The 26,092-nt window shown below is 44.5% G+C and overlaps 1 protein-coding gene across 8 annotated transcripts in view; it reads left to right on the top strand.

Moving 5' to 3' along the window:
- OSBPL1A (oxysterol binding protein like 1A) overlaps positions 1-26,092 on the top strand; it is a 2,815,351-nt gene that overhangs the window by 612,307 nt on the left and 2,176,952 nt on the right. For all 8 annotated transcript variants that reach the window (XM_069620918.1, XM_069620915.1, XM_069620919.1 and 5 more), the window contains 3 exons: positions 1,565-1,612; positions 7,135-7,208; positions 25,307-25,370. In XM_069620918.1, coding sequence (XP_069477019.1) covers positions 1,565-1,612; positions 7,135-7,208; positions 25,307-25,370 — 186 coding nt within the window. The remainder of the gene's footprint in view (positions 1-1,564; positions 1,613-7,134; positions 7,209-25,306; positions 25,371-26,092) is intronic.

The raw sequence follows: 26,092 nt of genomic DNA, 5'->3' as shown, positions 1-26,092 counted from the left end.
AATTTTTTATATTTCCTTTATTTAATTTTTTCTTTGTGGGCAAACAACTGTCTTCTCTCTAGCCCACTATATTCAGTTAATGAGGCTATGCTTCCAGCACTGACTTCTAGTCTCTCCATACTTCTGTTGTAATTATTCCCTTTTTTTCTTTATTTTTTATATATATCCAATCCTTAGAAATGATTCAAGGGAATACTGGAATGGCTTCTGGCCCTCGCGTTCGCAAGGACCATTATACAAATACAACGGAAATGCGCTCGCGAGTGGCAGAAGCTGAGGAAAGGATCAAAGCTGGTCGGAGCTCCCTCTAGTGGCTACGGTCGGTGTCGCAGCCACCAAGGAGCTCTGCACGCCCTTCCCAAGCCTCCGGAGACTGTGCCGGGCCGCGGAGTAGAGCGCAAAAGTGCACGAGGGTCCGCAGAAGCGGACTCTCTGTAAATAACGAAACTGAGTCGATCAAGGGCTCGGAGTGCTCCCAACTTTCTCCAACACCAGCAGGAAGCAGTTTGCGTTGGAGACGTGACAATGGGAGCCGAAAGAGGACATGATGAAAACATTCCTCAAGGACAACAAAAACCATATGATCTGGATTAAACAAGTACGTTACTTCGAATGGCAAATATGATTAACTAAATTAAACATGAATTGACGAAAGCATATCCATGCAAACTATACTGCAATAATAAGGCAAGGATGATTTGCGGGGATAAAACATTATGGCAACTAGCGACCTTTAAGATCCTTCAACAACTAATGGAAAAACTAGAGTTTAAACGAAATGAAATCAACTTGGATCTTTCTTTTACTGTTTTTCTTTTTCCGCCAGCGACATTGCATGTTTTCTTAGAGGCAAAACTCCCATTAGAATGATTAAATTCGACACAATAGAAAGCTGAAGATGTTGTAAAAATCAATTATTTGATTAAATCTCAACAATAAAAAAATGATAATGACAATGATAACCCAGTAATAGGAAGATGAAATGTACTTATCTCTTGCTGTGAGCAGCTAAGAAAGAGGAAATTACATCATGTTCAGGACTATTTGGAAGGGAAGCATTATGCCTATTGGTGGACTGGTGTCACATGTTAATGACCTATTATGAACTCTAGTGAAGTCTCCTGGGAAATGGAGTTTCTTGTTCCTTTCAGAGACAGTTATGGACTAAAGTTTTTTTTGGTTAATACTTTAATATTTTAGTGCACCTTTTGTTATGCATACCATTTGCTCGCAGACAGGTGCATAAAATACTTGCTGCTGAGCTTCATTTCATATGTATAATACAAGAAAGAGAAGCATAATGTGAGCATCCGGTCTTAACATAGAATTGGGATTGTATTAAAAAGTATCATCGCTGTAATCATTGTTACATGTAAGCAACATAGTCTTCTTAGTCCTTTCCCGACATTTTAAACATTTGTCTTTTTAAATGTTTTTGAACCATTCAATTTTTACTGTGCATTGTATGTTGTTGTTTTAATTGTTTCGTTGTACAATACTCTACCGCATTTTATGAGATTGCAATATTAACTATTTCTTTCTGCATATGTCAATTGCTTTATAGAACTTAAGCAGCAGATCTCTGCAGAGATATAAGGGGCATCTCTATAAGGTATGTTCTTATCTATAACCTCCTTATCTATAACCTCCTTAGCGTTAGATGATCTGCAATCCTCCGATATTGATTTGGTGGAATTTATCTGCGATAATGATCTTTCTGTTGCACGGTTTTGGGTGTTCTCACGAGTGGTGTTAAACACATTGTGGCTTGCTAAACAAGAAATATATGAACTAGGTTTTGAGCTTCTCACCGATGTGTCAAATCAAGTTCCTATTCCTGCGGTGCAAAATCCAGCAATGCAGACTTATATCTCTAATCAGAGACAGGGTTTATGTGCTCAGTCGAGTAATCAAAATTATTATCCAATGCTTCAATCTGTATCAAAGCAGTCATAACTTACCTTGCAACATCCCCCACCATTTTTGTCTATGATAAGTTGGAATACTCGAGGACATGGGCATTTACTGAGGAATAGTTCCAATGAGTTATCGCAGCATGATATTATTTTATTTCAAGAAACTTGGCTTACGGAGCGGCCAGTGTGGGATAACTTTGAAATAGTTTTTAATCCGGCAATACGATCTATGAAAGGTCGGCCCATGTCCGGTCTCCTTGTGGCTCTAAACAAGTCCTCAGAAGTTGTCCTAGAACACCAGTCTGCGCCAAATCGATACACTCAATTGATAATTATCACAATAAGAGAACATAAATATGCGATTGTAAATATATATTGGAATCCAGTTGCAATATCCACCAAAACATTTTTTAAAGATCTGGAAGAGTTATGGTCAGAGATTATTAAACTCCCTATATACCCGCATATTATTCTGGCAGGTGACTTAAATTTGCACTGTCTGGATGTTCCCCATAATCGCAGGGATAGCAGACTGATCTTATGGAACACCTTTATTGAGTCGAAAAACTTGGTTATGTTAAATGGTTCATGCCCGGCCGATAGCCCACCACAGTATACGTGGAAAAGAGGTCACTCCGGTGCAATTATTGACTTTATTTATGTTAATCGTGAACTATTCTTTGATATTAAGTTGTTTTGTGTGATCTCTACTGAGGACAGTGATCACAACATATTGAATGTGAAATGGCATTGTTCGGCTCCACAGGGAAAAGAGGAGATATATAACACATACCATCCTCTACTAGTGAATAAAGGTATGAATAGACTACACTGGACTGAACACAATTTGACAAAATTTGCCAGGGTCTTCGAACAAACAATTGTGTATGAAAAGACATTAGGATCCAACAAGTCACTAGAGTATAGTGACTTATTGCATACATTTGCTACAACAAATAAGGTGAAGACAAAGTACTTCCCCTTGCATTCTTTTAACAAGGAAGCACAGCAACAAAAGTCCTGGTTTAGAAGAGAAAAAAGGGTAGTTTTGTCTTTGCCCTCCCAAATAAAATGGCAAGCCCTTAAATCATTGAAAACAAAACATAAAAATTGGATGAAGGCCCATCGAGCTATTCTTTACCAAACTGATGGAGAACACATGCTCCAAAAGATGGGATCAAAAAACTCTGCGCAAATATGGGCTGTAATTAATAAGACCAACCCTAATACGCAGATCTCACTACAAATCAATGATGTGGCAGAGGCCCAATGGGTTGAACATTATGCAAATTTGTATGCCTGTCCTGAGACTACAAATTCACCACTTAGTCAGTGTGATCCAGGAGCTTTTACTTTGCAATTCTCAGTAGCAGACATCTTATTTTACATTACCAAATCTAGTAGCTCGCGTGCCCCTGGTCCAGATGGGATATCTAATTATATGATGAAACAAGATCCGAACCTATGGGCAAGGATTTTGTATCAACTTTACACTACAATCATACGCATTCAACAATTGCCTAAATCATGGTCTCTCTCTATTATCGTCCCGGTGTTCAAGAAGGGTAATAGACAAGACCCGTCAAATTATAGACCGATTGCCCTTCTTGATACACCGGGTAAGATTTTTGCCCGGTTGATTCTTAGAGACTTGCAAGCATGGATTGAAACTGCTGGTAAAGCTGATGTATTTCAAACCGGATTTGTTGCAGGAAAAGGCACGGCAATAAACATTACAGCAATCAATGCGATTAAAGCTAAGTGTGAATATCTCAACCAGCCCTTGTTTCTAGCTTTCGTAGATTTTAAAGAGGCTTTTGATTCAATCGATAGACATCTGCTAATTAGCAAATTGATTAAAATGGGCTGCCCTGGTTCAGTGGTTAAATTGATTGCGCTTCTTCATACAAATACCGCAATTCAGATAAGAACCACTTTAGCTGGGCATCTAACTACTAAAATTACGACAGCAAGAGGTCTGAAACAGGGCTGTATTCTGGCGGCTACTATTTTTAACCTATTTATACTGGACATGGGTAAGAATTTTATTGATATCAACTCAGATGCCCCAAAACTTGGGTCTCATCAAATTGCATGGTTATTATATGCGGATGATCTTATTTTAATCTCTAAAACGCCGGCTGGTTTACAGCGGCTGATACAAGGGCTTTCATTGTATGTTCAAAGAAATCATATGGCTATTAACTTAAGCAAAACACAGATCATGCAATGTTATAATAATAAAAAAAAATGTCGTCCCCTAAAATCGTCCGCTGGACTTTTCAGGAAGAGCTTATCTCTATCACCCCACAATACAAATATTTAGGAGTGATTATTAATAATCTGAAGTGTGATATCCCCTATGTGCAGGATATAAAACAAAAATTGCAAACATTAACAAGCCAAGCTAAAGTCCTTTTGCAAAAATTTGGTAAATTTACATGTTCTCAGACATTGTTATATTATGCGCAAAAAGTTTTACCAATAATAACATACGGCTCAGAAACTAAATTACCAAGAGACCGTGTGTTTTGGGATCGATTGGAGGCAAAATTTTGGCGGTCAGTGCTTAAGTTACCGATTTCAACTCCAGGGCCTTTGATACGATACGAGTTGGGTGCTCTCTCAATGTTTGTATTTTATGCATGGAAACTGTGTTCGCTAATGAGGAAATTTCTGCTGTGCACTAATTGTTTAGATCTATCTTATATATTGGCCACATATATGTTGAAATCCCCACATTTTTTTCCCAATAAGTGGAGAAATTTTGTTACCAATCTGTTAGTAGAGGCCGATATAACCATTGAACTGCTTTTAACTAATCCCAATCGTGCCCAGAGAAAACTATATCAGCATGACTGGATCTGCACCTTAGAGCTTTGCTCGCAGTACAAAGATTACTGCGGCCTGCCTTTTGGTACGAAAAGAATGAGAGTTGCAGCCTCCTATTTACTTAAATTTCCCTTGCACCATTTTAGAAACAACTATCTTCGATTTAGATTTAATTTATGGCCCACTAGAGAAATTTTAGCTCGAAGAGGTCAAATAACAAAACAAGAAAATAACTGTCGGTTTTGTCAATTACCAGAGTGCGAGGAAACTTTAAAACATTTGATAGTAGGTTGCCCCTCACTAAAGGATTTACGTTGTAAATATTTTAAAAAACTGTATGAAAACTATAACTGTTTAACTAAAGATGTACTTTGGTTTAGAATATTCTCTTCACCTCTCCAAGCTGTTCGTATAGCCACAGTCCAATTTCTGCTAGCCCTAAATCTTGAGATAATTGAATGTATAGCCTAATCCTCCCCTAAATAGATGACATGTGTTTTGTAGCTAATACCCCCTTGTTGGTGGATTACTAGTGGTTCTAATGATGTGGAATTGGAATCTATTTTGGATTGATTTTAGACGAAAACTCAGATGATGTATATATATGAATTGTGATTTTATTATTTTTTTGCTGTTAATGAGAAATAATTGAAGGTTGAAGTAGTGGGGTTGTAGGGTTTTGCTGAATACTGATTTTGAGCTTGATTCTATCTTGTTTTAATCTGTGATCAATTACGTTATATATTAAATTGAAAGGTTGATTATCAACCAACCAATAAATAAATAAAAAAAAAAAAAAATAACCTCCTTACTACTGATTTATGCAAAGTAGGGCATGGTGCATTTGCTTATATGGTACTACGGATGTACAAAGCTTTTTGTTTATTAAACACACCAGGTAAACAGAAAACTGCAAGTGGTATTTGAAGGCCCGTATTGATGAGTAAAACATGTTTTTAGTAATAACGTCTATGAATAGTTAAGAACAAATGAAAAAGATTTATCGATCTAAAGTTTGAGTCTAAAATCACAATGCAACTAACAAATGCTATTTTAATTATAGGGTGTTGAGGCAAAACATTATTTTTTTTTTCTTATTTTCTATTTTGTCATTTGTTTTTTTCACCCACATTACATTAGACTCCCTCTCAGGTTCCATTAATGCCCTCTGCAATCCCAGGCAGTCGCATGGTAACCTAGGCCAGCACTCCAGAGACAGACAGGCCTATAGGCAAATTGGCAAAATACTGATGGCCAGGTTATCTAAAAGCATAATGGAGCTGTGGAAGTGTGTCACAACAGAAAGGTGTTTAAAACTTTAGACACTCCCGTCCCCTGCACACCACTAATACTGAAAAACAGCCAAATCTTCAAAGTGATAATCCACATTTTAATAAAGTGTCAAAATGAACAGCATAAAAAAAAAGTACAGTGTATCACAGGTGTACAATATGCCTATACAATTTCATAGATTCCTTAAATCGAAGTACAATTCCTTCTGATGGAATCCTTCAAGCTCAACGCATTTCGGGGTCCCAACCCCCTTCTTCAGTAGCCAACTTCTGTAAGTACACACAGAACAATCTAATTCATCCCAGCTTATATATATACTAATACATTATACAAATGAAAGAACTCATATCATGCAGTTTAACAATGCCTTCACCACAGATGTGCAATCCCACCCAGAAGTGTCTACTGAGTGACTATCACAAGTGTACATTTTATTACAACAGAATCCAAAAAATGAATTAATGAGGTGCTACCTCGAGATTGTCAATCCACACCTTATTCCTTCTGTGTCGGCAACTTCTCATAAAGCATGCAGTATCTGTGTTCTCCAATTAATAACCCGTGATCAGGTAATTGTAAAAGTCAATCAATACCGGTGTAAACAAGATTCCTTCCTCATGTGATATACCAAATAAAGCAAATTTCAGAAAAACCCTAATGTGAAAATACATAGATCAATCATTAGTCCCTACAGAGTGGTACATATACCTCAAAGATTCCAAAAAGGTAAATAAATATCTGAACATTCAGGAAATGATTCATAGGCTGGAGTGCCTCTTCCGTGTAACCAGGTCCCTCAATAATGTCTCAAGCGACTAAAGTTGGCCATTAGCATGGACCCAGCTCCAGGATTAGAGAGCCCACTCCTGACCATTTTCTACTTCTGTGCTCCCACTCCAATTCACTGTTCAGGTTATTTGAAAGTGTGGTTGACCAGACAAGGAACAAAGGTGAACATAGGTTTTCTTTGTGTAACTTCTGCACTGGTATTTTTTCTCAGGCAATCCCCCCAAAAATATTTTTTCTGATCATTCAAAAGCATCAAGTACCCTTTCTCCATGTTTTTGCTTACATATTTATAATTTTTTTCTAGAGCACCCGTTTCTTTGGTTGGAAACTTTTCTGGGTCTTACTGGAACACGGTGTTCTCTCTTGGTATCGGAACCAGTAAGTATTTCAGTATTTTATCAACATTTATTTTAAAATCTGATTTGTACACTATATAAAGTCCCTATCGACCTGTGGTACCCCATACACTTGAGTGATTCATGGTTGTTGTAATCAATTCAAAGCTTGATGTTTCCCTCCCAACATTCTACCTCATTATGCAGTGTCTCTCTAAGCCAACATTCCACCAGTACAATGCTCGCTACATAATTCATAGTACCGTTTTCAACTGTTTTAGTCTTTACCTGTTTGTGATTGTTATGTAATTTCAGCCTTTGGGGCAAAGGCTGTAACAGGTGTTATTGACTCTTAACATGTTATACACCCTCTGCTTCAACTAGGGCCCATAACTTTGGTATTGGCTGATAAACTGTTATAGCCCTCTCCATAGGGGTGGAAGGCATCAATATAAATAGAAGTCATGATGCATTGTTTGGCACAACATCTGAATAATGTGGCCTTTTTTGTTATTGCCTTTCATGCTGCTGTGTGTTCAGACGTGAGTTAGTTATACTATTGTTTTGGCACATGTATTATTAAGTATAACAGGCAAATATTCAGCAGGGTGCATTTATGCAATAAGTGAAAAAATCCATGTTTAAAGGGGCTTCAGCAACCATGGAATTTGGACATCTTTTTGGGCATTTCGTTCAGACTTCTTCAGCCATAGCTAATGCGCAGTGTATTTTATGCATAGGGGTGAGAAGGAGAGAGTGTCTTTGACCACCAGAAGAGGGGATGTGCAACAGAAGGAGAGCCCCTGGAATCCAGAAGAGTTGTGTGCTGCTGAGAAGATAGAGAGAACATGGCACTATACCCCCGTTTGTGTATTAGTGAGGAGGGCACTGTATTCCTTGGTGTGGAAGGGTGATGTGAGAAACTGAGTGTGTTGTCACATCTACTCCCCTTGGATCCTCTATGCAGGGGGCCAGGGGAAGGCCATTGCTTTTGGATCCTGCTCCTGCCCCTGGGGGTGCAGCAGCGCGGGAGGACCACCTGGATGGGGGGGGTCCTTGGGGATTGGAGGTGGGATGTCTTTGGTAGGACGTGGTATTCCACATTCTCCTTTCAGGTGGGAACCTCTATCCCAGAAGTAGTTATGGGATATTGTTCACTGTATACCCTTATCTCTGAGAAGGGCAGGACATCTTATCCCAGACGTGTTACAAAGAGGAAGAGAAGGATTAGAGATGAGGTACCTTTAGGCGAGACCTGATATACCCCTTATCCTCGTGACAACCAGCCTAACGGTCCCCGACCTTTATGGGTCTATTTGAGCCGTTCCCCTGTAATCGCCTCTTGGAGTACCTAACAGTACTGAGACAAAGGAGAAACAACTGAGTGTTATGAACAATACACCATTTCCCCACTCTAGAACTCTAGAACTGAGACGAGGCAGAAACAACTGAGAACGTAATAGACACCTCTTACTCTCACTGGTTTGGTACTGGGATGAAGAAGATGCATTAAGGTCAGGCCTGTCCTTGTAATCCAAGTCAGGCAACCCTAATTAATGTAATACACATGAGCCCATTGAAGGACTACAGTTGTATAAAAGGTGGACTGCAGATGCATTTGAAGGAAGCAGCAGCGGAGGAAGCAGCAGTAGAGAAAGCAACAGCAGAGAAAGCCACAGGAGGGGCCGTGAGGGAGCACAAGCAGCTGAGATGCTTACCAAAATCCCAGGAGTCCTGTTGGTGGGACTCAAACAAAAACTGCAGTTATCCATGGATAAACTGCATACCCTCCTATAATTAATTCATATACATTTATGCTTAAAAACGGTGCATGATCCCCTCCAAGACAACAACCCTACTTAAAGAGTGTATGTTTTAGATGTAAGACAGCATGCCAGAACTCATTTGTTTCAAATTAATTTAATCATTTTTTAATTATAGAAAACTTTTACAAAAGAGCATATCAAATATATTAATAACACATCTATAAAAACCAATTGTCAAGAACACACATTTTATCACATCAACAAAAAAGCTCACATCTCACATAACATTACCTTCCATACTCTTTCATCCCCATACATACAAAAAACACTCATACTTGTGCAAAAAACGCAATCCTGGTACTTTTGTTCTGAGACTCAGAACATCCCATCCATATGGGTTTGAAATTTTACTAGTTCCAAAAGTGCCTATTTAACAATATTTTTTCCATCAAAAGATGTAAGAACACTGGGTGGGTATTCCAAGGCTAATTATTCATAGACCCATGTTAATCCCCATATTTGTCTATAAAAAACCCAAGTTAGAGCCAATTCTGGGAGGAGTAGGCTCTGTGGTATTGTCGACTCGAGTTTCGGGCTACCAGAGCGGTCTATACAGCTTCCGTCTGGTGCACCTCATCAGGACGTATATATTACAAACAAAGACACAATTACTAAAAACAGAAATCAAATTGATGTGAATTGACAAAGTTCATTCAATTTCAAAGAGCCAGTTTCTTTTGCTTCACAGTGTGTTCAATAGTGGTAATCCAAATACGATTTTTTCGAAAGCAGCTTCTGCCGATGACCAAGGGGAAAAGGAGAAACAAAGAGAGAGAGAGAAACAGAGTTTACAATCCTTCTCTAAAGTTTCCTTCATGCTTTCTTTAACGTTTGTTTTGGTTATTAGAATCGAGACATGCTACTTAATCCTGGGAAATGCCCAGGTCAACTCTGGGCATGTCCCACTCAGGTTAATTTACCCATATTTCTAACAGGGGAGACAGAAGAAGTTCTCCCTGACAATTCTGGCGGGGAAAAGATAATGACTCTCATGGGATGTCCTCCCAACCCCCCCACCCCTCTTCCAAAGAAGGACAATACACCAATAACACCCTTAGATTGAGAGAACAGAAAAAATGATAGAAAGATCGAAGAAGTCCAAGAAAAACAAATTCAATTAACAAAAAAAAAGATAACTATTCCTTAATATGACAATCATGAGATACATAAAAGGCACAACATCTTGCTGACCAGGGAGCTACTTTCTTTCTCATCCGAATGGTGAAAAACTTTCTCGTGTGGTGTTTACAGGACACAGCCACAGTTATATCGCCATCTTGGTTACAATATTATTGTGTCTACAATAACAAATGTGTGTATATCCCATCAAGGCTTTGTTTTCTAAATAATGGCAGACAGAGTGGTAAAAGTCCACATGATTGTACCGATATAATTCCATGTGACGCATACCCAATGTTGTGGGCACAATAACGTCATAATTTACATTGATTCGCACAGGTGTTGTTTTCTCCCCGCTGGATATATTGTAGGCCAATTGGTTCGAGTGCACGTAGCCAATGGCACAAGATCCCTGTATTCTTACCAAAAAGAGGAAAACACTGGATGTGCACAGTGTCTCACACTCAAGGTGTCAGCAGTCACTAGAAATTGAAAAGGGAGATCAAAAGGTGGGGGCAGCCAATTAGTACTAAGAATTGGCAATACCAATCATGCAAACAGTTTTTGTTCCCTAATGCTACAATCGTGTAGAAGCATGGAGACAGGAGTGTAACACAGCCAACTAAAAACAAACTATCTGGCCTGATGAGATCGTATCACTACCAAACCCAACTTAAAATACTGGGCTCTAAATAGTATACTGTAAGGTATTTCCCCAGTCATGGGACCCTGCAACACGACAAGGGGCACCCAGAGATTCAAGAGGATTCCAAATTACTGGAAAACCCCCAAACGAAAAACACACAGAGGAGGGGAAAGAAAAGAGCAAGGGAAAAGGAACTGAAAAATGAAAGCATGCTCACCGTCAACAGCGGCCAGGGCGTGCTGAATCCCTAGACCAAAAGCAATCCTCTGGTTTTGAAAACGATTTGAGAGGAAGAGAGGGACAGGGAGAACGGGACGGGAAATACCCGCCCCTTGAACTCCATTGTAAAGTCCTAGCAAAGTTGTACAAGCCCCACCGGCCATGGTAGAAACATTGCGGGACGCGAGGACCCCAGGGGTGCAGCGAACCGGATGCTACTCCACGGGGGGCCCCGCATCCCGCGAACGGCCAAGGCACCCAGTCGGGGCCAAGAGCATCAGGAATCCCTCGCATGTCACGATGCAACGCACCAACACAAATGTGTCGCCTGTGCGGACCCCATTTTCCTAATGCCCATAATGCGGCCGAAAACGCTGCGCTGCGTTGCTCTTACCTGGTGTGTGTACTTAAATGTCAGCCAACCATCTGGGAAAAGCGAGTCCCGTTGTGCAGCACTACCGTTCGGTGTTGCGTCAAGCGCCTGGACGCCATTTATACGTATTTAACGTGAAACGCACCTCAAAGCGTAATGATGCGTTAAACATGCCCCCCAGAGGGCGGAAGCCTTGCGTGATTGCAGAGCAAAAGCCAAAAAACACACACAGACAAAGACACGCCTTGATTTAATCGCATAGGCGTACAAGCCAGCTATATTAAACAGGTAGTGTTGGAATATTTGTCTAGAATCAGAGTTCTTGATGCCAGAAAAATAAAAAATAAGAAATAAAAATGAGAACGGTGCAACTGTTTGTTCTATGACGCACCGAATCTGTAAATTCAAGGGGCAAATGTGTCTCTGATAGCACCACTATAAAAACATATACAAGCCCGCCCCAGAAAGAAAAAAGATCTAATACTTAGCAAAAGGTGCATATATAAGCAGAAGCGCCTAATGTTCAAAAGATGGGGGGGCCGCCACTTAGAACCCAGTGACTGAACAAAATTGTCCATAGCTCAACAAACACCGGTGTAACCACACAGCTAACCAGGAAAAAATAGGGAGTACAGGTGCCAATTTGACACTTGCTTTCTGGAAAAAAAAATCCACTGATGGCACATATCAATCAAATGCAGTCAGTGGTACAATCCAGGAGAGTCTCCAGAAACAATGCACCAGAATGTACGATATTTGAGGATTCTAGGATGGGTCCTGAGGCGCACTAATATTAGCGTTGTAGCAAGAAAGACCATTGGATATCATCATTGAGGCCGATTTCATGGGTCCTCAATCTATAGATCCAATTTTGCTCCAACTTGATTAGTCTGTGTTGCAAGGAATATTGGCTCTTATCTGGTGCCAACTGGTCTATTATTGTCCAATGTATGTCATCCTCTGTGTGTTATTTTTCAATATAATGTTGGACCAAAGGTGCAGTGCTATATCTGGTACGAATGTGCGATCTATGTTCACATATTCGAATGGATGCCTTCCTTGTCGTCATACACTTATATAGTAGTTTACAGGGACACCATATGGCATAGATGACATTACTCGATAAGCAATTGGTAAATTGTCGGAGTTGCCAATTAAAGTGACCATGTTTGAAACTCATGGTTTTAGAGGTCAGATGGCATACACTGCAATTTCCACAGGGGTAGTGACCTACAATCTGTTCTTTACTATGGGACCATGCAGCTCTAAGGCAGTTCTGCGTAAAGTTGGTCTCAATTGTTTGTAGTCTAGACTGTACCAAATGATCTCGGAAGATTTTTGGATCGTTTTAGTGCAAACAAAGGTAACCCACTCGTGCATCCCGTGCTTGTAACCAAGTTCCAATGTTTCTTGATGAGCTTTTTTATCTGCACTGTTTGTGATGAAAAAGTGGTTACACAAACTAACCGATCTGTATTCTTTTTTTTTCTCCTTGGGCCTCAAGAGCTGTTCCCTCGGGGTCCAACGGGCTCGTTTTGCTGATCGCTTAATTAGTCTTGTTCCCAAAAGATTAGCATGATGTTCATAATCCACTAAATTGGTACAATTCCGACGGAGAAACTGTCCGTACGGTAAGTTGTTGGGACTCTGCAGGACAAAATGCCCTTGGAAGGGAAGACAGGCCGCAGGCGCTGCTGTGGAGCGGAGGCAGAGCTATGCACGAGAGCCGGCAAATGCTGAATGAAGCACCCAGCAAAAGGCTTTCCCTCTTGGGGAGAAGCTGCCAAGAGGAGCCGCCAGGTCCGCATGAGTGTCTGAGACACTGGAGCTACCCAGGCACTCCAATGGCACTGTGAATGGAGTAGTGGACCATGGAAGAAAGCAAAGTCGAACTTATTGAATACCGAATTTAATGAAACAAGCAAAGTTGAGCATATTGAATACCGAATTGAATGAAACAAGCCAAATTACATTTATTAAAATACCGAATTGAAGGAAATAAGTAAAACTTGCACATTTTGAATACTGAAGTGAAAGGAAAGCAAAGATTTTTCATTTTGAATAAAGAGTTACGTAAAACTGCTAACATTGTACCTCAAAGTGAATGCAAATATCCAAGTTGCTAAGATTGAACTATGAATTGAAAGACAATCGGAAACCATGTTGAATGAAAGACTCTGATTCCTCCCCCAAAGACTTATATCACAATAGCAGTTTCCGAGGTGATGTAAAGCTATTAGTAATAAACCACAGGAAGAATCCATTGCAAATTTATCAAGGCTATAACATTTCTCAAGGCGTGCTGGTGAGAGCTACGCTCCCCAGATACCAAGAGGAAAGGTTTGATGAGGAAACTCGGAGGCTTTGGGAAACAATTAGGACCCCTGATGAGCCTGCTAAAATGACACCCAAAAGGCATAGCAATTAGCACGTCTCCCTAATGGAAAGGCTCCAGGCGAAGACGGCTTCTCCATAGGGTTTTATAAAAAATATGCAGGAATACTAACACCACACATGGCGAAGCTCTATAATCGTATTTTAGACTCGGGGAAGGCACCAGGGACGTACAGTAAGGCATTGATATCAGTAATCCCGACGGAGGGGAGGAACCCGGTGCAATGCTTGTCATATCGCCCTATCGTGCTCATAAAGGTAGACGAGAAAATATTCACGAGAATCTTGGCAACGAGATTAGAAGGGAAGCTACCCCGTATAGTTCGTCCAGACCAAATGGGTTTCATATTGGGCAGACAAGGTCCAGACGCCATAAGGAAGACGCTGCATCTTATCGAACACACTAAAGGTAATACAGGGGACCAGGCACTACTAAGTCTGGATGCCGAAAAAGGCTTTTGACAGAGTGGAATGGGGCTTCCTCTTTGCAATACTGTGCAAAATAGGGGCTGGGGACAAAATGTAAAGGCCATCTACACAAGCCCAACAGCTAGGGTCGTAGTGAACGGGACGAGGCCCAGAGAGTTTGAGCTTAGCAGGGGAACCAGACAGGGGTGCCCACTATCGCCCCTACTATTTGCGTTGACAATGGAACAACTAGGGGATATGATATGGAAAGATGATCAGATACGGGGAATTATGGTAGGGAACCAATGTCACAGGGTGAGCATGTATGCTGACTATATATTATCTCTCTCAGATACAAGAGGATCAGAGCAGAGGGCTCTACGGGCGTTGGAGGAGTACGGGGAGGTGTCCGGTTTCAAAGTAAATGTTGGTAAATTGATTCTCCTTCCACTGCAGGAGCTTACAGAGGAACAACTTAGGAAATGGGCGGACCTGGGAATGCCGGTGGAGAGGGAAAGCATAAGATACCTAGGAGTTAGGATACCGAGAGATTTAGATAATTTGGACGATTGCAACTTCCCCCCACTGTTAAACAGGTTTTTTAGTGATTTGGAAGCTTGGTCGAAGTTAAGTCTCCTGGCTTGGACAGCTAAATGCAGTTAAAATGATGCTTCTCCCAAGAGTACTGTACCTGTACCAGGCACTCCCGATAGAACTCCCCATATCCCACTTTGCGGTACTCAAGCATATAACTCCATTTCGAGGGGATTGGGTCCTCCGACGTATTCCATATCTATGACAGTAATCGCCACACCTGTGCTGCTTCGGAAAACTTTCTGCGTCCTGCATTGATGACGTCGATGCGCCGTCCTCGAGGACGACGGCTGACGTCACTGAATGTTATTAGGACGCACGACGCCCGTAGCCTCAGTTCCGTTTTTTCTGCAAACGTGTTCGCTTTGTGAATCTCGGTACACCTCGACTCTTTGGTGTTTCTGTTGTTCATCTCGGTTCTTCGAACCTGTTAGTTTGTGAAGTTATTCTTCGTGAAGATGTCTACCTCATCTTCCACACCGCGTCCCGGCTTTAAGAAGTGCGGGGACTGTAGGTCCAAGATCGGGGAGGCCCATGACACGGATGACTGTGTCGACTGCCAGTCGCTCACGTCAAAAGCCTTGCGGGAGCGCAAGAAGATGTTATCGGTAGGTAAGGTGTCCAAGCCCCGGAAGTCGAGGTCTGCGGGGCTTTCGACAGACGACTCGAGGGGCGACTCTCCGCGTCGTCGGAAGTCCAGTGGGTCTCGGTCCCGGAGTCGGTCTCGCCACTCCTCTGCCTCTTCGAGGCACTCCCGGAAGCTCCGTCATTGGTCGCCTTCCCCGTCCTCGGTCGCCTTCCCCGTCCTCATCCGAGGACTCCGCCCATCAGCGGGTCGCTTACCCCACCAAGCATACGACACCAGAGAAATGGGCTTCCTTCGGGAAGAAAATGTTGGCGATTCTCGAAACGCAGGGCACTGGTCCGCCCGCGCCTCCGAGTGGGGTCGGTCGTGATCAGCCGAGAGACGCCGCTCGCACGCCTTCGGGCTCGGGTGATCGTCACGATTCGCGGGAAAGGTCCCGCTCGGACAAGGGGAATCGTTCTCGGCATGCCCGGTCCAGGTCCTGGTCCTTGATGCGCTCGAGACCGCGTGAACCTGTGCAGTCTTCGAAGAAGACATCGATGCCTGTGGCGTCGAGGTCGTCGACGGACTCTCTCGAGGCTCCGCCTCTGAGAAAGTCGTCGACGCCTTCGGCACCCAGGATGTCGAGGGACACGCTCGGGGCTCCTCCCTCGAGGTCTGTGTCGACGCCATCGATGGTGTCGGCGCCGCGTCTGTCGTCGACGCTGATTCTCTCAACGTCGGCGCTGATTAACTCGACGCCTTTCGGGGCTGTGTCGACGGGGGTACCCCGTGGCTTTGGGGTACCACCTAGGAAGGCTCAGGCCAAGGTCAAGCATGGCTTTGGTTCCAGTTCTGTGCCTTCCTACCGCCATCTGGAATTCATTTCTGAGGTGGATGAGGGCTCTGATGATGGCATGGTGCCTGACACCGTGCCTGATGAGATTCTCTCGGGCCATAGCCAGTTTGAGGACCTGAGGCAGTCCCTGCATGATGCTAGTGGGCTGGACACCTCTCCGGAGGTGGAGTTTTGTAGGCCTGAGCCTGGCACTCGTGCCGATTCTTCGTACCGGCGCCTTATGTCACGGGTCACCGAGTACTTAGGATGGTCTGCTCCCCCAGGGGAGTTTGTTCAGGATGACCTTACGGGTATCCTAGACATTGGTCCACCAACTGACCCGGTACTGCCATTCCATATGGCTCTGCAAAGAAGGGTGGCAGCGGCTTGGACTGCTCCGGAGAGTCTCCCGGCAGTGAGCAAGTCTTTGCCGCGAAAATACCGCCCAGCCAGTAGTGACCCCTGCTACTTGTCCAAGCACCCTACTCCGGAGAGTTTGGTGGTGCAGGCGGCTACGGCCCCGGCTAAGCAGGTGTCGTACCCTACCATCCTTCATGATAGGGATGACAATCGTTTTGACGACTGGGCGAAGAAAGTGTTTTCTGCTGGGGGTATGGCACTTCAGGCGGCCAACTCCATTTGTGCCTTGTCCCGTTTCATGCACACTCTGTGGAACTGTGTTTCCTTGGCGGCTGAACATATTCCCGAAGGGGATGAACGGGATGGTTTCCTTGCCATGGTTCAGGATGGCAAGGATTCTATGTGTGAGGCCGTTCAGTCGGGTTTGGACATGGCAGATTGCGTCAGCCGGTCCATGGCGGCGAGCACCGTGATACGCAGGTGTGCGTGATTGCGGAAGTCGGGGTTTGCTCCTGATGTGCAGGCCCGGCTCCTCAACATGCCTTTGACGGGGGAACATCTTTTTGGCAGCAAGGCTGACGAGAGCCTTGAGAGGTTGCAGACCTCCAAAGCTGCAGCGAAGTCGTTGGGCGCTGCAGTTCGACAACCTCCACCTTTTCGTCCTAGTGGACAGCAATGGAGGGGAGGTTCCTTTCGTTATTACTCATCCTTTGGTAAAGCGAGAGGAGCTGCCAGTCAAAGGGGCCACCGTAGGAGTGCCAGAGGTGGAAAACAAGGTACTTGAGGTGCTAAGGCCGCTCGGGCTGTTGCCTCTTTGCCCTCAGGCAACGCTGCAGCTGCTTCAGCTCAGTCATGAGGCCATGTCCATGGTTCGCCGGTTGGGGGAAGGCTGGCGCAGCATCTTGCAGAATGGCGCGCCATTACTTCAGATGTGTGGGTTCTGGAGATCATAACCCACGGCTGTGTTCCTTTCCGGCAGAGGCCTCAAGACAATCCACCGGGGAATCTCTCTTTGTAGAGTCCAGATCCGCTCCTTGCACAGGAAATTCAATCCCTGCTGGAGAAAGGCACCATAGAACTGGTGCCTGTAGCGGAGAGGAACAAGGGATGGTATTCCCCTTATTTTTTTATTTCCAAGAAAGATGGGGGATTGAGACCCATCATGGACTTGCGTGGTTTGAACAAACTCCTCAGGAAGGACAAGTTCAAGATGGTTACTCTCTAAGTCCGCTGCGCTTTCAAATCGTCTCTGGTGCACTGTGTAGTGCTACAAAAACACGTGCTAGACCATCTTGGTCGGTGCATGTGTTGGCTGCCGTGCAGATGAAGGGTATATCTAGTTTTAATTGGTCTTCTCTGTATTGGCAGGTGCAGGTTTAAAAAAAAGAAAGATGAATAATCTCCAGAGAGAAACCCATTGAAGAAAGCTCTTGTTTTTAAACCTGCACCTGCCAATACAGAGAAGACCAATTAAAACTAGATATACCCTTCATCTGCACGGCAGCCAACACATGCACCGACCAAGATGGTCTAGCACGTGTTTTTGTAGCACTACACAGTGCACCAGAGACGATTTGCAAGCGCAGTGAGAGCAACTGACTCTTTGAAATCCGTCCCAGTCGAAAGAACTGTGTTTCTTTAGTGTGACTACGAGTTTGGGCAACACACAGTTCGATACCCCCGAAACAGTCCTCTTTGTTTTGCTTACTCTCTAAGTCCTCCAGGCCCTTCAACTTCAGGACTGGTTGGTGTCTCTCGACCTCAAGGACGCTTATTTTCGTGTGCCGATACATCCAAAGCACAAGAAGTACCTGAGGTTCGCGGTTGGCGACTCGCACTTTCAGTTTCAGGTCCTGCCGTTCGGATTGACCTCTGCCCCGAGGGTCTTCACCAAGCTGATGGTAGTGGTGGCAGCGCACCTCAGGAAAGGGGGATTAACGTCTACCCCTACCTGGACGATTGGTTGATCAGGGTGCGCTCTCCCGAGCAAGTCCTGGATCATCTGTCAGTCACCTGCCACTCCCTCCACAAGCTGGGCTTCTCCCTCAACTTAAAGAAGTCCCATTTGACACCAACTCAGAGGCTCCAGCACATCGGAGCAGTGCTCGACACGTCCCTGGGGCAGTGTTTTCCTCCCCAGGTGAGGGCTCATCACATTCAGCAGATGGTGCACAAGTTTCAAATTGCCCAGACTCTCCCAGCGTTCGAGTTCTTGAGACTGCTCGGCCTCATGGTATCCTGCGTTCTTCTGGTGCCAGAGGCCAGGTTGCGGATGAGATCTTTGCAATGGGCATTCAAGCTCCAGTGGTCTGTCCTCCGGCAGGATGTCGGACCCTGTTCAGGTGCCGTCTTCGGTCGCCCCCAGGACCTTCTGTGGTGGACCGACGAAGGCAATCTGATGAAGGGGGATCCATTTTTGTTGGCCTGGCCAGAGGTGACGATCGTGACGGACGCATCCCTCACAGGATGGGGAGCTCATGCCAACAAGTTGGCGGTCAGCGGTCATTGGTCTCCGTCGGAGTCCAGATTCCATATCAATCTGTTGGAGCTGAGGGCCGTCAGGCTAGCCCTGAAGGCTTTTCTGCAGACAGTGCGAGGAAAGAATGTCCTGATCCTGACGGACAACACGGTGGCCATGCACTACCTCAACCAAAAGGGGGGGGGCAGGGTCACTTCCTCTGTGCAGGGAGGCAATGCAGCTCTGGTTCTGGGCAATCCAGCAGGAAGTTTCGATCTCGGCAGTTCATCTGGCAGGAGATGAAAATGAGACGGCGGACGCTCTGAGCAGGCAGAGCGTGATCTCTCACGAGTGGGAGTTGGCTCAGGAGATTCTCCTGGAGATCTTCGCCCTTTGGGGGACCCCTCAAGTGGATCTCTTCGCCTCCAGTGTCAACCGGCAGTGCGAGAGGTTCTGCTTGCGGGAATTTCCTCCAAACGGAGCCTTAGGAGACGCATTCGTGGTGGAGTGGTCCTTCCCACTGCTGTACGCATTTCCTCCAGTCCCTGTCATCCGGCAAGTACTGCGGAGGTTACGGTTTGGTTCCTGGATGATCCTCATTGCTCCGGCGTGGGCCCGGAGGACGTGGTACCCGGACCTTCTTGACTTGTCCATCTGCCCTCCACGTTGTCTTCCCTACCGAGACTATCTGCTCTCACGGTAGGGGGGTCAGGTTCTCCATCCAGAGGTCAGGTTCCTCAACCTTCATGCTTGGTTTCTGAAAGGTTGAGGTATAAGGATTGGGACCTCCCTGAAGACGTGATGGAGGTGTTGCTTTCGGCCAGAAGGCCCGCAAAAATGTCCCTGTACCGTTGCCGTTGGAGAAAGTTCTGCGACTGGTGCAGGGTTAAGAATGTGGATCCTTTTGCATGTGAAATTCCCATGGTTCTGTCTTTTTTGCTTTCTTTGGCCCACAGGGGCCTTCAAGTGGGTACCATTAAAGGTTACCTGGCGGCGCTGTCCATATTTAAGCGCTCATCTGAAGAGTGTTACTATTTTAAAATTCCTTTAATTTCTCAGTTTCTGAGAGGGCTCACTAATGTGTTACCTCCGTCACCTTTCCAGGTGCCCGGTTGGGATTTGAACCTTGTTCTCAAGTTTCTGATGGGTGCTCCGTTTGGGCCTTTGCATTCATGCCCTTTGAGACTGTTAACTCTAAAAACTGTATTTTTAGTTGCGGTCACTTCCGCTCGCAGAGTGAGTGAGTTACAGGCACTTTCAATTAAGCCACCCTTCACTGTGTTTCATAAGGACAGGGTTGTCCTTAGTTCGTCCTTCTTTTCTTCCGGTGGTGAAGGTGGTGTCAGAATTTCATTTAGGCCAGAAGTTTGTTCTGCATTTTATCCTCCTCCACATCCTGGTAAGGAAGAGCAGAGGCTCCATAGGCTTGATCCTAGGAGAGCGTTACGCTTTTATATTTCACGCATGTACCGGGTCAGAGTGGACGATCAGCTCTTTATTGGTTACACTGGAAAGCGTTTGGGACAAGTTGTGACGAAACAGACTTTGTCTCGCTGGATTATTTTGGCTATCTCTGAGTGTTACCGGTTGGCGGGTAAGGACCCACCGGTCGGCTTACGGGCCCATTCTACCAGGGTTATGGCTGCCTCTACTGCCCTGCAGAGGGGTGTTCCTATCCGCAACATCTGTGATGCAGCCACCTGGGCTTCGGTACATACTTTTGTACGTCACTATTCCCTCGATTCCATCCGGGGGCAGGATCTGGACTTTGGCAAGGCGGTCTTTTACTCCGCAATTTCATTGGGCATGCTAAATTTCTGTTTTTTAAATTCTTTTCCCACCTCCTTGCATTGATACTGCTTTGGGAGACTGTCATAGAAATGGAATACGTCGGAGGACCCAATCCCCTCGAAGAACAAGTTACTCTCTTACCTGGTAACGTTCTTTCGATGGGATGGTCCGACGACATATTCCATATCGCTCCCTCCCTACCTTCCCCGCTACAGAATTTCTTATGCGATTGCAGCTTACGTTTCCGCGAGGCTTTCTGTGTCAGACTGGCAGCACACGTTCTGGGAAAAAACTACAGCTGAAGCTACGGGCGTCGTGCGTCCTACTTATAACATCCAGTGACGTCGGCCGTCGGAGGTGGTCCTCGAGGACGGCGCATCGACGTCATTGACGCAGGACGCAGACGCCGAAAATATTCCGAAGCAGCACAGCTGTGGTGATTACTGTCATAGATATGGAATATGTCTTCGGACCATTCCATCGAAAGAACGTTACCAGGTAAGAGAGTAACTTGTTCTTCTCCAGCGTTGGTATCTTTCATGGATCCACATGCGCCCTTCAGCCTACCCCCTACAGGCAAACAACCTCTTTTGAGGGATATCCTCCAGCTGGAGTGGTTACATTCTTATGGGAAGCTGCTGGGGCGGAGCTATACACCCGACGTCTCATTGGTGGGTACTAAAAGCACCCCCAACGATGTTGATGGGACACTCAAGGTGTTAATTATTTCCATAGGAAAATTACTAAGTCAAAGTTACCAGGGTTTCCCAGCCTGATGACTGGGAATATTCACAGTATGTGAATCCATGAAAGATACCAACGCTGGAGAAATGGAGTTACAAGTAAGAAACTACTCCCGTCACATGATGTCCTCTTTTCCCCCCTCCCCACCTCTAGCCTGATGCGATTCCATCCCCTTTCCTTCTTGTAAGGGTGCAGAAGGTGGAGGCTGACACAAAGGTGGCATATTTGTGGGCAAAGACTTTTATTCATTGAAAAAGGGAAAAGAAAACCTACCTACCTATCTCTATCTCTAGGAGGGGGTGGGGGGGGGTTTCCCTGCCTCAACTAAAAGATCTAAGGTGACTGTCAGGATGACTGTTGACTCAAGATTTCCACCATCCTGTGTCATGAAAACCTTGCTTCTCACCCACATACTAGAAACTATAACTAAAGTAGTATCGTTCTTGCCGATCCCAAGGGAATGACTGGGTTCAAGTTCCTGGTTTGTTTTAATAGTGCTATTCAGTTCAAAACAGTCTTTAGTCTGACACGTTGTCAGGGAGAATAGCTCCCATACACTACTAGTAATGCTCCAAACAATACTTCTGACGTGTTATCAGGGGGGAATGACTCCCTTCCCCTGTTAGTAGAGTCCTTACCACTCAGGTATCCCTCCTTGGTGGGGGTCATGAAAATGACTCTTTTTCTGACATATGTTTTCAGATGGCCTTGGGGAAGGACTGCCCCAGGTTTTCTTGCACTTTACAACCATTCCTGGCTACCAGGAGAATTGCTAATTTCTCCTCAGTTCATCACAACTTGGAGGGAATAATTCCCTTCCCCTGGTGGTCATCATCAGCCTTCACAACTACAGCACCCAATTCTGGTTTCACCTCTTCTTTTACTTGGCTCACTTGGTTCACTTCCCTGCCAAGTACTATCAGGCGGAAGATGACTCCTACCTTTTATCTTGTTCCCTATCGTTGGAGTCCTCAACCCTTTTGTGATGGTTAGTGGCTTTGAGGCTACCACCAACACGAAGAAGACTTCATTGGATGCCAAAGTCACACTTTCTCACATTGGGATCCTTGACCTGTGTCTAGTGGTCAGTGGTTTTGGCACTACCACTGACACAAGGAAGATGTCCTCTTGCGTACAGTTCACGTATACTTGCTGTTAAATTAGGGGGCTGGTTCATGTCCCTGTTTACCCATGTGCCGTTATTCGGTTGCCAAGACCCTCTTGTGCTCCCACCGGTCAGCTGCTCTCTCCCATAGCTTGTGGGCTCTTCTCACCAAGCTCCGGGTTCTCCTGTGGTCTGCACTGTCCTTGTTTCACTTTTCAGTGTCTTGCGACGGCTTCTTGGTCGGTGCAGCATCTCCGCAGTCTTGGAGTCTGTGCAGTTTCTGCACCCATCACAGGCCGTACAGTCCATTTCCTACAGGAGGTCGTGTTACTGCTTCACCAGCTTCTGGCAGGGTCTTGTGTCAGACCTGCTGGAGATGCATCTCCTCCAACGGCGTCCCGGTCTCCAGCCCTTCAAATTCCATGTGCTGAACAGCTTCCACAAATCGTCTTGCTGCGGGAACGGCTTGACTTCATTTCAAGTCCCTCTTTATTTTTAGTCCGCACGTGTATGTTTCTTCCTGGAAGGCTATAGCGATCCCCTGAGTTCACGGGAGTGCTATTCCTGCATCTGTGCATCCTCTTTGTGTCAGTACCTGCCTTCAAGGTATTCTTCTTCGTCTCAGTACTAGAATCAGTAAATGGTCCAATGCTACAATAGCAAATGGAAGCGTTAGCAAGTAGATGCTGGCCCAAAGGTGTCAACGGGTTTGGGAAGGTTAGGCCAGGAATATTGGGCCTAATTCTACCCAGGTGTTTGTCCTTCTGGATAATCCCTCCCCATGATATCCTCCGGTATTGCGCTATCCCCAGGGGGACTATCGGGTAGGAGCCTCACCTCTCTTCACTCATGGAAAGTGGCTCCCCCTCAGCCGATCTCATATGAATCATCACATTATTCAAATAACTTTTTGGGCACTATTCATTTTTGGCTTTTTTGTCATAGGAAGCGCCATGGGAGATATATAAGCTTTTGGTAGCTGGGTCACCCCCTTCTCCGTTTAATATTTTACAAACTACTGGATGGATTTACCCCAAACCAGTCAAGAAAATTATTAACGCTTCGTACCCAAGTTATTCCTTATTTGGTCCAAATCCGCCCATTGATTTTCGCACCATGTTTTTTTAGAAATTGCACTTTTTCTCTATGAGAATATGAATGGGGGTAGGCCAAAAACTGCATTTTGATTATTTTCTTTATGGCATTTTCATTTTTTATCAAATCTTTCCCAAAATTTCCAGTTTATTGGGAGTGGGAGGAGGGAGTTGCGTGAGAGGGACACACTTTTTTGGGGCAAATGTCAGCCAAATCCCTCCTGAAAGGGGCCCCTAGAGGACCCTGACGTCTATGGAAACAAGACGGGTCACCACACATGATAGAGACGCCAGACACGAGGTTGTATTCCCAAAGCTAGGGTTTTATTGCAAAGCAAAAGTCTCAGTTGGCCAACTCGGTCTCACGCCCCGCGACGTGTATCTCTAGACCTCGAGGGACGCAAGAGAGTGAATTACGTACATCAGTTACATATATACAAAATGCATATCAAACAATCAGCTATGACATGTATAACACCCCTCTTCATTGGGTTTCTTTGAACTTGGTGTGATGATGGACATCTCCGACCACTATGACTCCTTCAAACATCTATTCTAGTAACAATTTGCAATTTGTGAGTGCATAGGCATCTTTCGGCTATTGAATAGAACACAGCGCTTCTGTTCTTGGAAGCGAACTACATACAGGGGGGAGTTGCATTCCGGACCTTGCTATCTATCAGGTGCTATTCGTGTCCTGGGAGCCGACATGCTCTTAGCGGGCTCAGCAAAGGGGGGGCGTTAGAAAAGCATAATTCAAGCCTTTAGCGGTATTATTCTAACATATTCTACCATATAACGAGACTGGCTGGCAGCTGTGAAATGATTAAATGCCCTGCGGCTCTGCTTCAAGGCTACATTAAGGAGGGAGCCGGGCATTTTTCCTGGCGCTGCCTACGTTTGTGTTGCAGCGAAACTCTTGTTATCCTCTCGGCCCTGTGGCCTTGTCCTTTTCATATACAGAAAAAAATGTTCCACAGTCGAGCAGTGTAAGTGGAAAATATACTGCGAAGCAATAGGAACAGAAAGCAATGAGCAATGGTTAGAAAACAAAATGGCGATTCTTGTTACATCAAAATGGCCGTTCATTGGAAAACCTATATTCTGTCGTATCGTGCATGAGACGGTTGGCCCACGGCCACCAAAATGCGTTTGCGGTCTCAAATTAGATTTCTAGACTGACACCTCCCACGGGTTAAAAGTTATTAGAAATAACATTTTGGGAAAACACTATGTAGACAGGCTTCACATTAACTATAGAGCGGTGATATTTGGCAGCCTGCAATGTCGTAATGACATCACTACTCACTATAGACAAGAGTTTTTCATGTTATGTTTAGGTTTATTGGTTATTGTTGGTTTTACTTTATATTTGGTGTTTAACGGTAAGTTAAACCTTACACTGGGCATTCACAACATTTATAGACTAAAGATATGTATAGATGAAAACCATTTTACAAAAATCATTTTTCCAACTTGCATACAGAGTGCACAGTATATGACCTGTTTATGTATGTCAATGTGTGCACATATGTATTATAAAGATATGTGGTACAACTTATCTTTTTTAAAAGGAATGCTAAAGCATTGTTGATTTTCTGCCTTAGGTCTGATGCTACGAGAAATGAAAATCGACAAGGTTGCAAACATCTAACTCAAGCGATTTGCAAGGTACGAATATCAGCTCCGACTTGTGTATTGTATTCTTGCATGCGTCAAAGCGTTAACCTTCATCATAGTGACGTATTCTTTTGGTGTAAGATAAGTTACACTTTTATGAATGCTTGTGGAACTACAAATGTTAATTTCATAAATCCCTACATTTTGCAAAAAAAGCTAATTTTCTAGCAGAATTTTAGGTGTCCATTTGAGTGGGTGTCTTTTCATTTTTTATTTAGTTTTTATTGAGTTTATGAAAAATACATTAAACACAAGCAACAGGTAGTTCGACACATGAGTTGGCAAAGAGTAGAGTCACCGTCATAGCACAGTTTTGTGTGCATTACCACAGATTCCCTGCTCCCCCCTACGGTCCCTCCCCCCTCTCCCTTTCACATTTCAGCACAGGTTCAGTCACTTATCACTTTTGCTAATAATATCATCAGAGGGTCTTTTCAGTTACACAAATTAGGTACATTGCATACATCACATAGATCGTGTGGAGAGTAATGTTCTGAGTTCATTAAAGTTTTGATGCATTGATGCATTGGAGTATCTACACACACATTTTATCAGGGATCATATTTGATACGGAAGTCAGTCCATACCGTATCGATGGAAGTATTGTCTCCGTGGATGGCCGCGGTTAGGCGGTCCATTCGATATAAATTCTGTGCTACATTGATCCATTCAGTTTTTGTGGGGAGGCGTTCTCTTTTCCAAACCGTTGCAAG

This window comes from Ambystoma mexicanum, chromosome 5q (assembly GCF_040938575.1).
Source record: "Ambystoma mexicanum isolate Mex_15411 chromosome 5q, UKY_AmexF1_1, whole genome shotgun sequence".
In the NCBI taxonomy this organism is placed as follows: domain Eukaryota; kingdom Metazoa; phylum Chordata; class Amphibia; order Caudata; family Ambystomatidae; genus Ambystoma; species Ambystoma mexicanum.
Note: the sequence above shows the minus strand (reverse complement) of the source record. Positions and strands in the feature narration are given on the sequence as shown.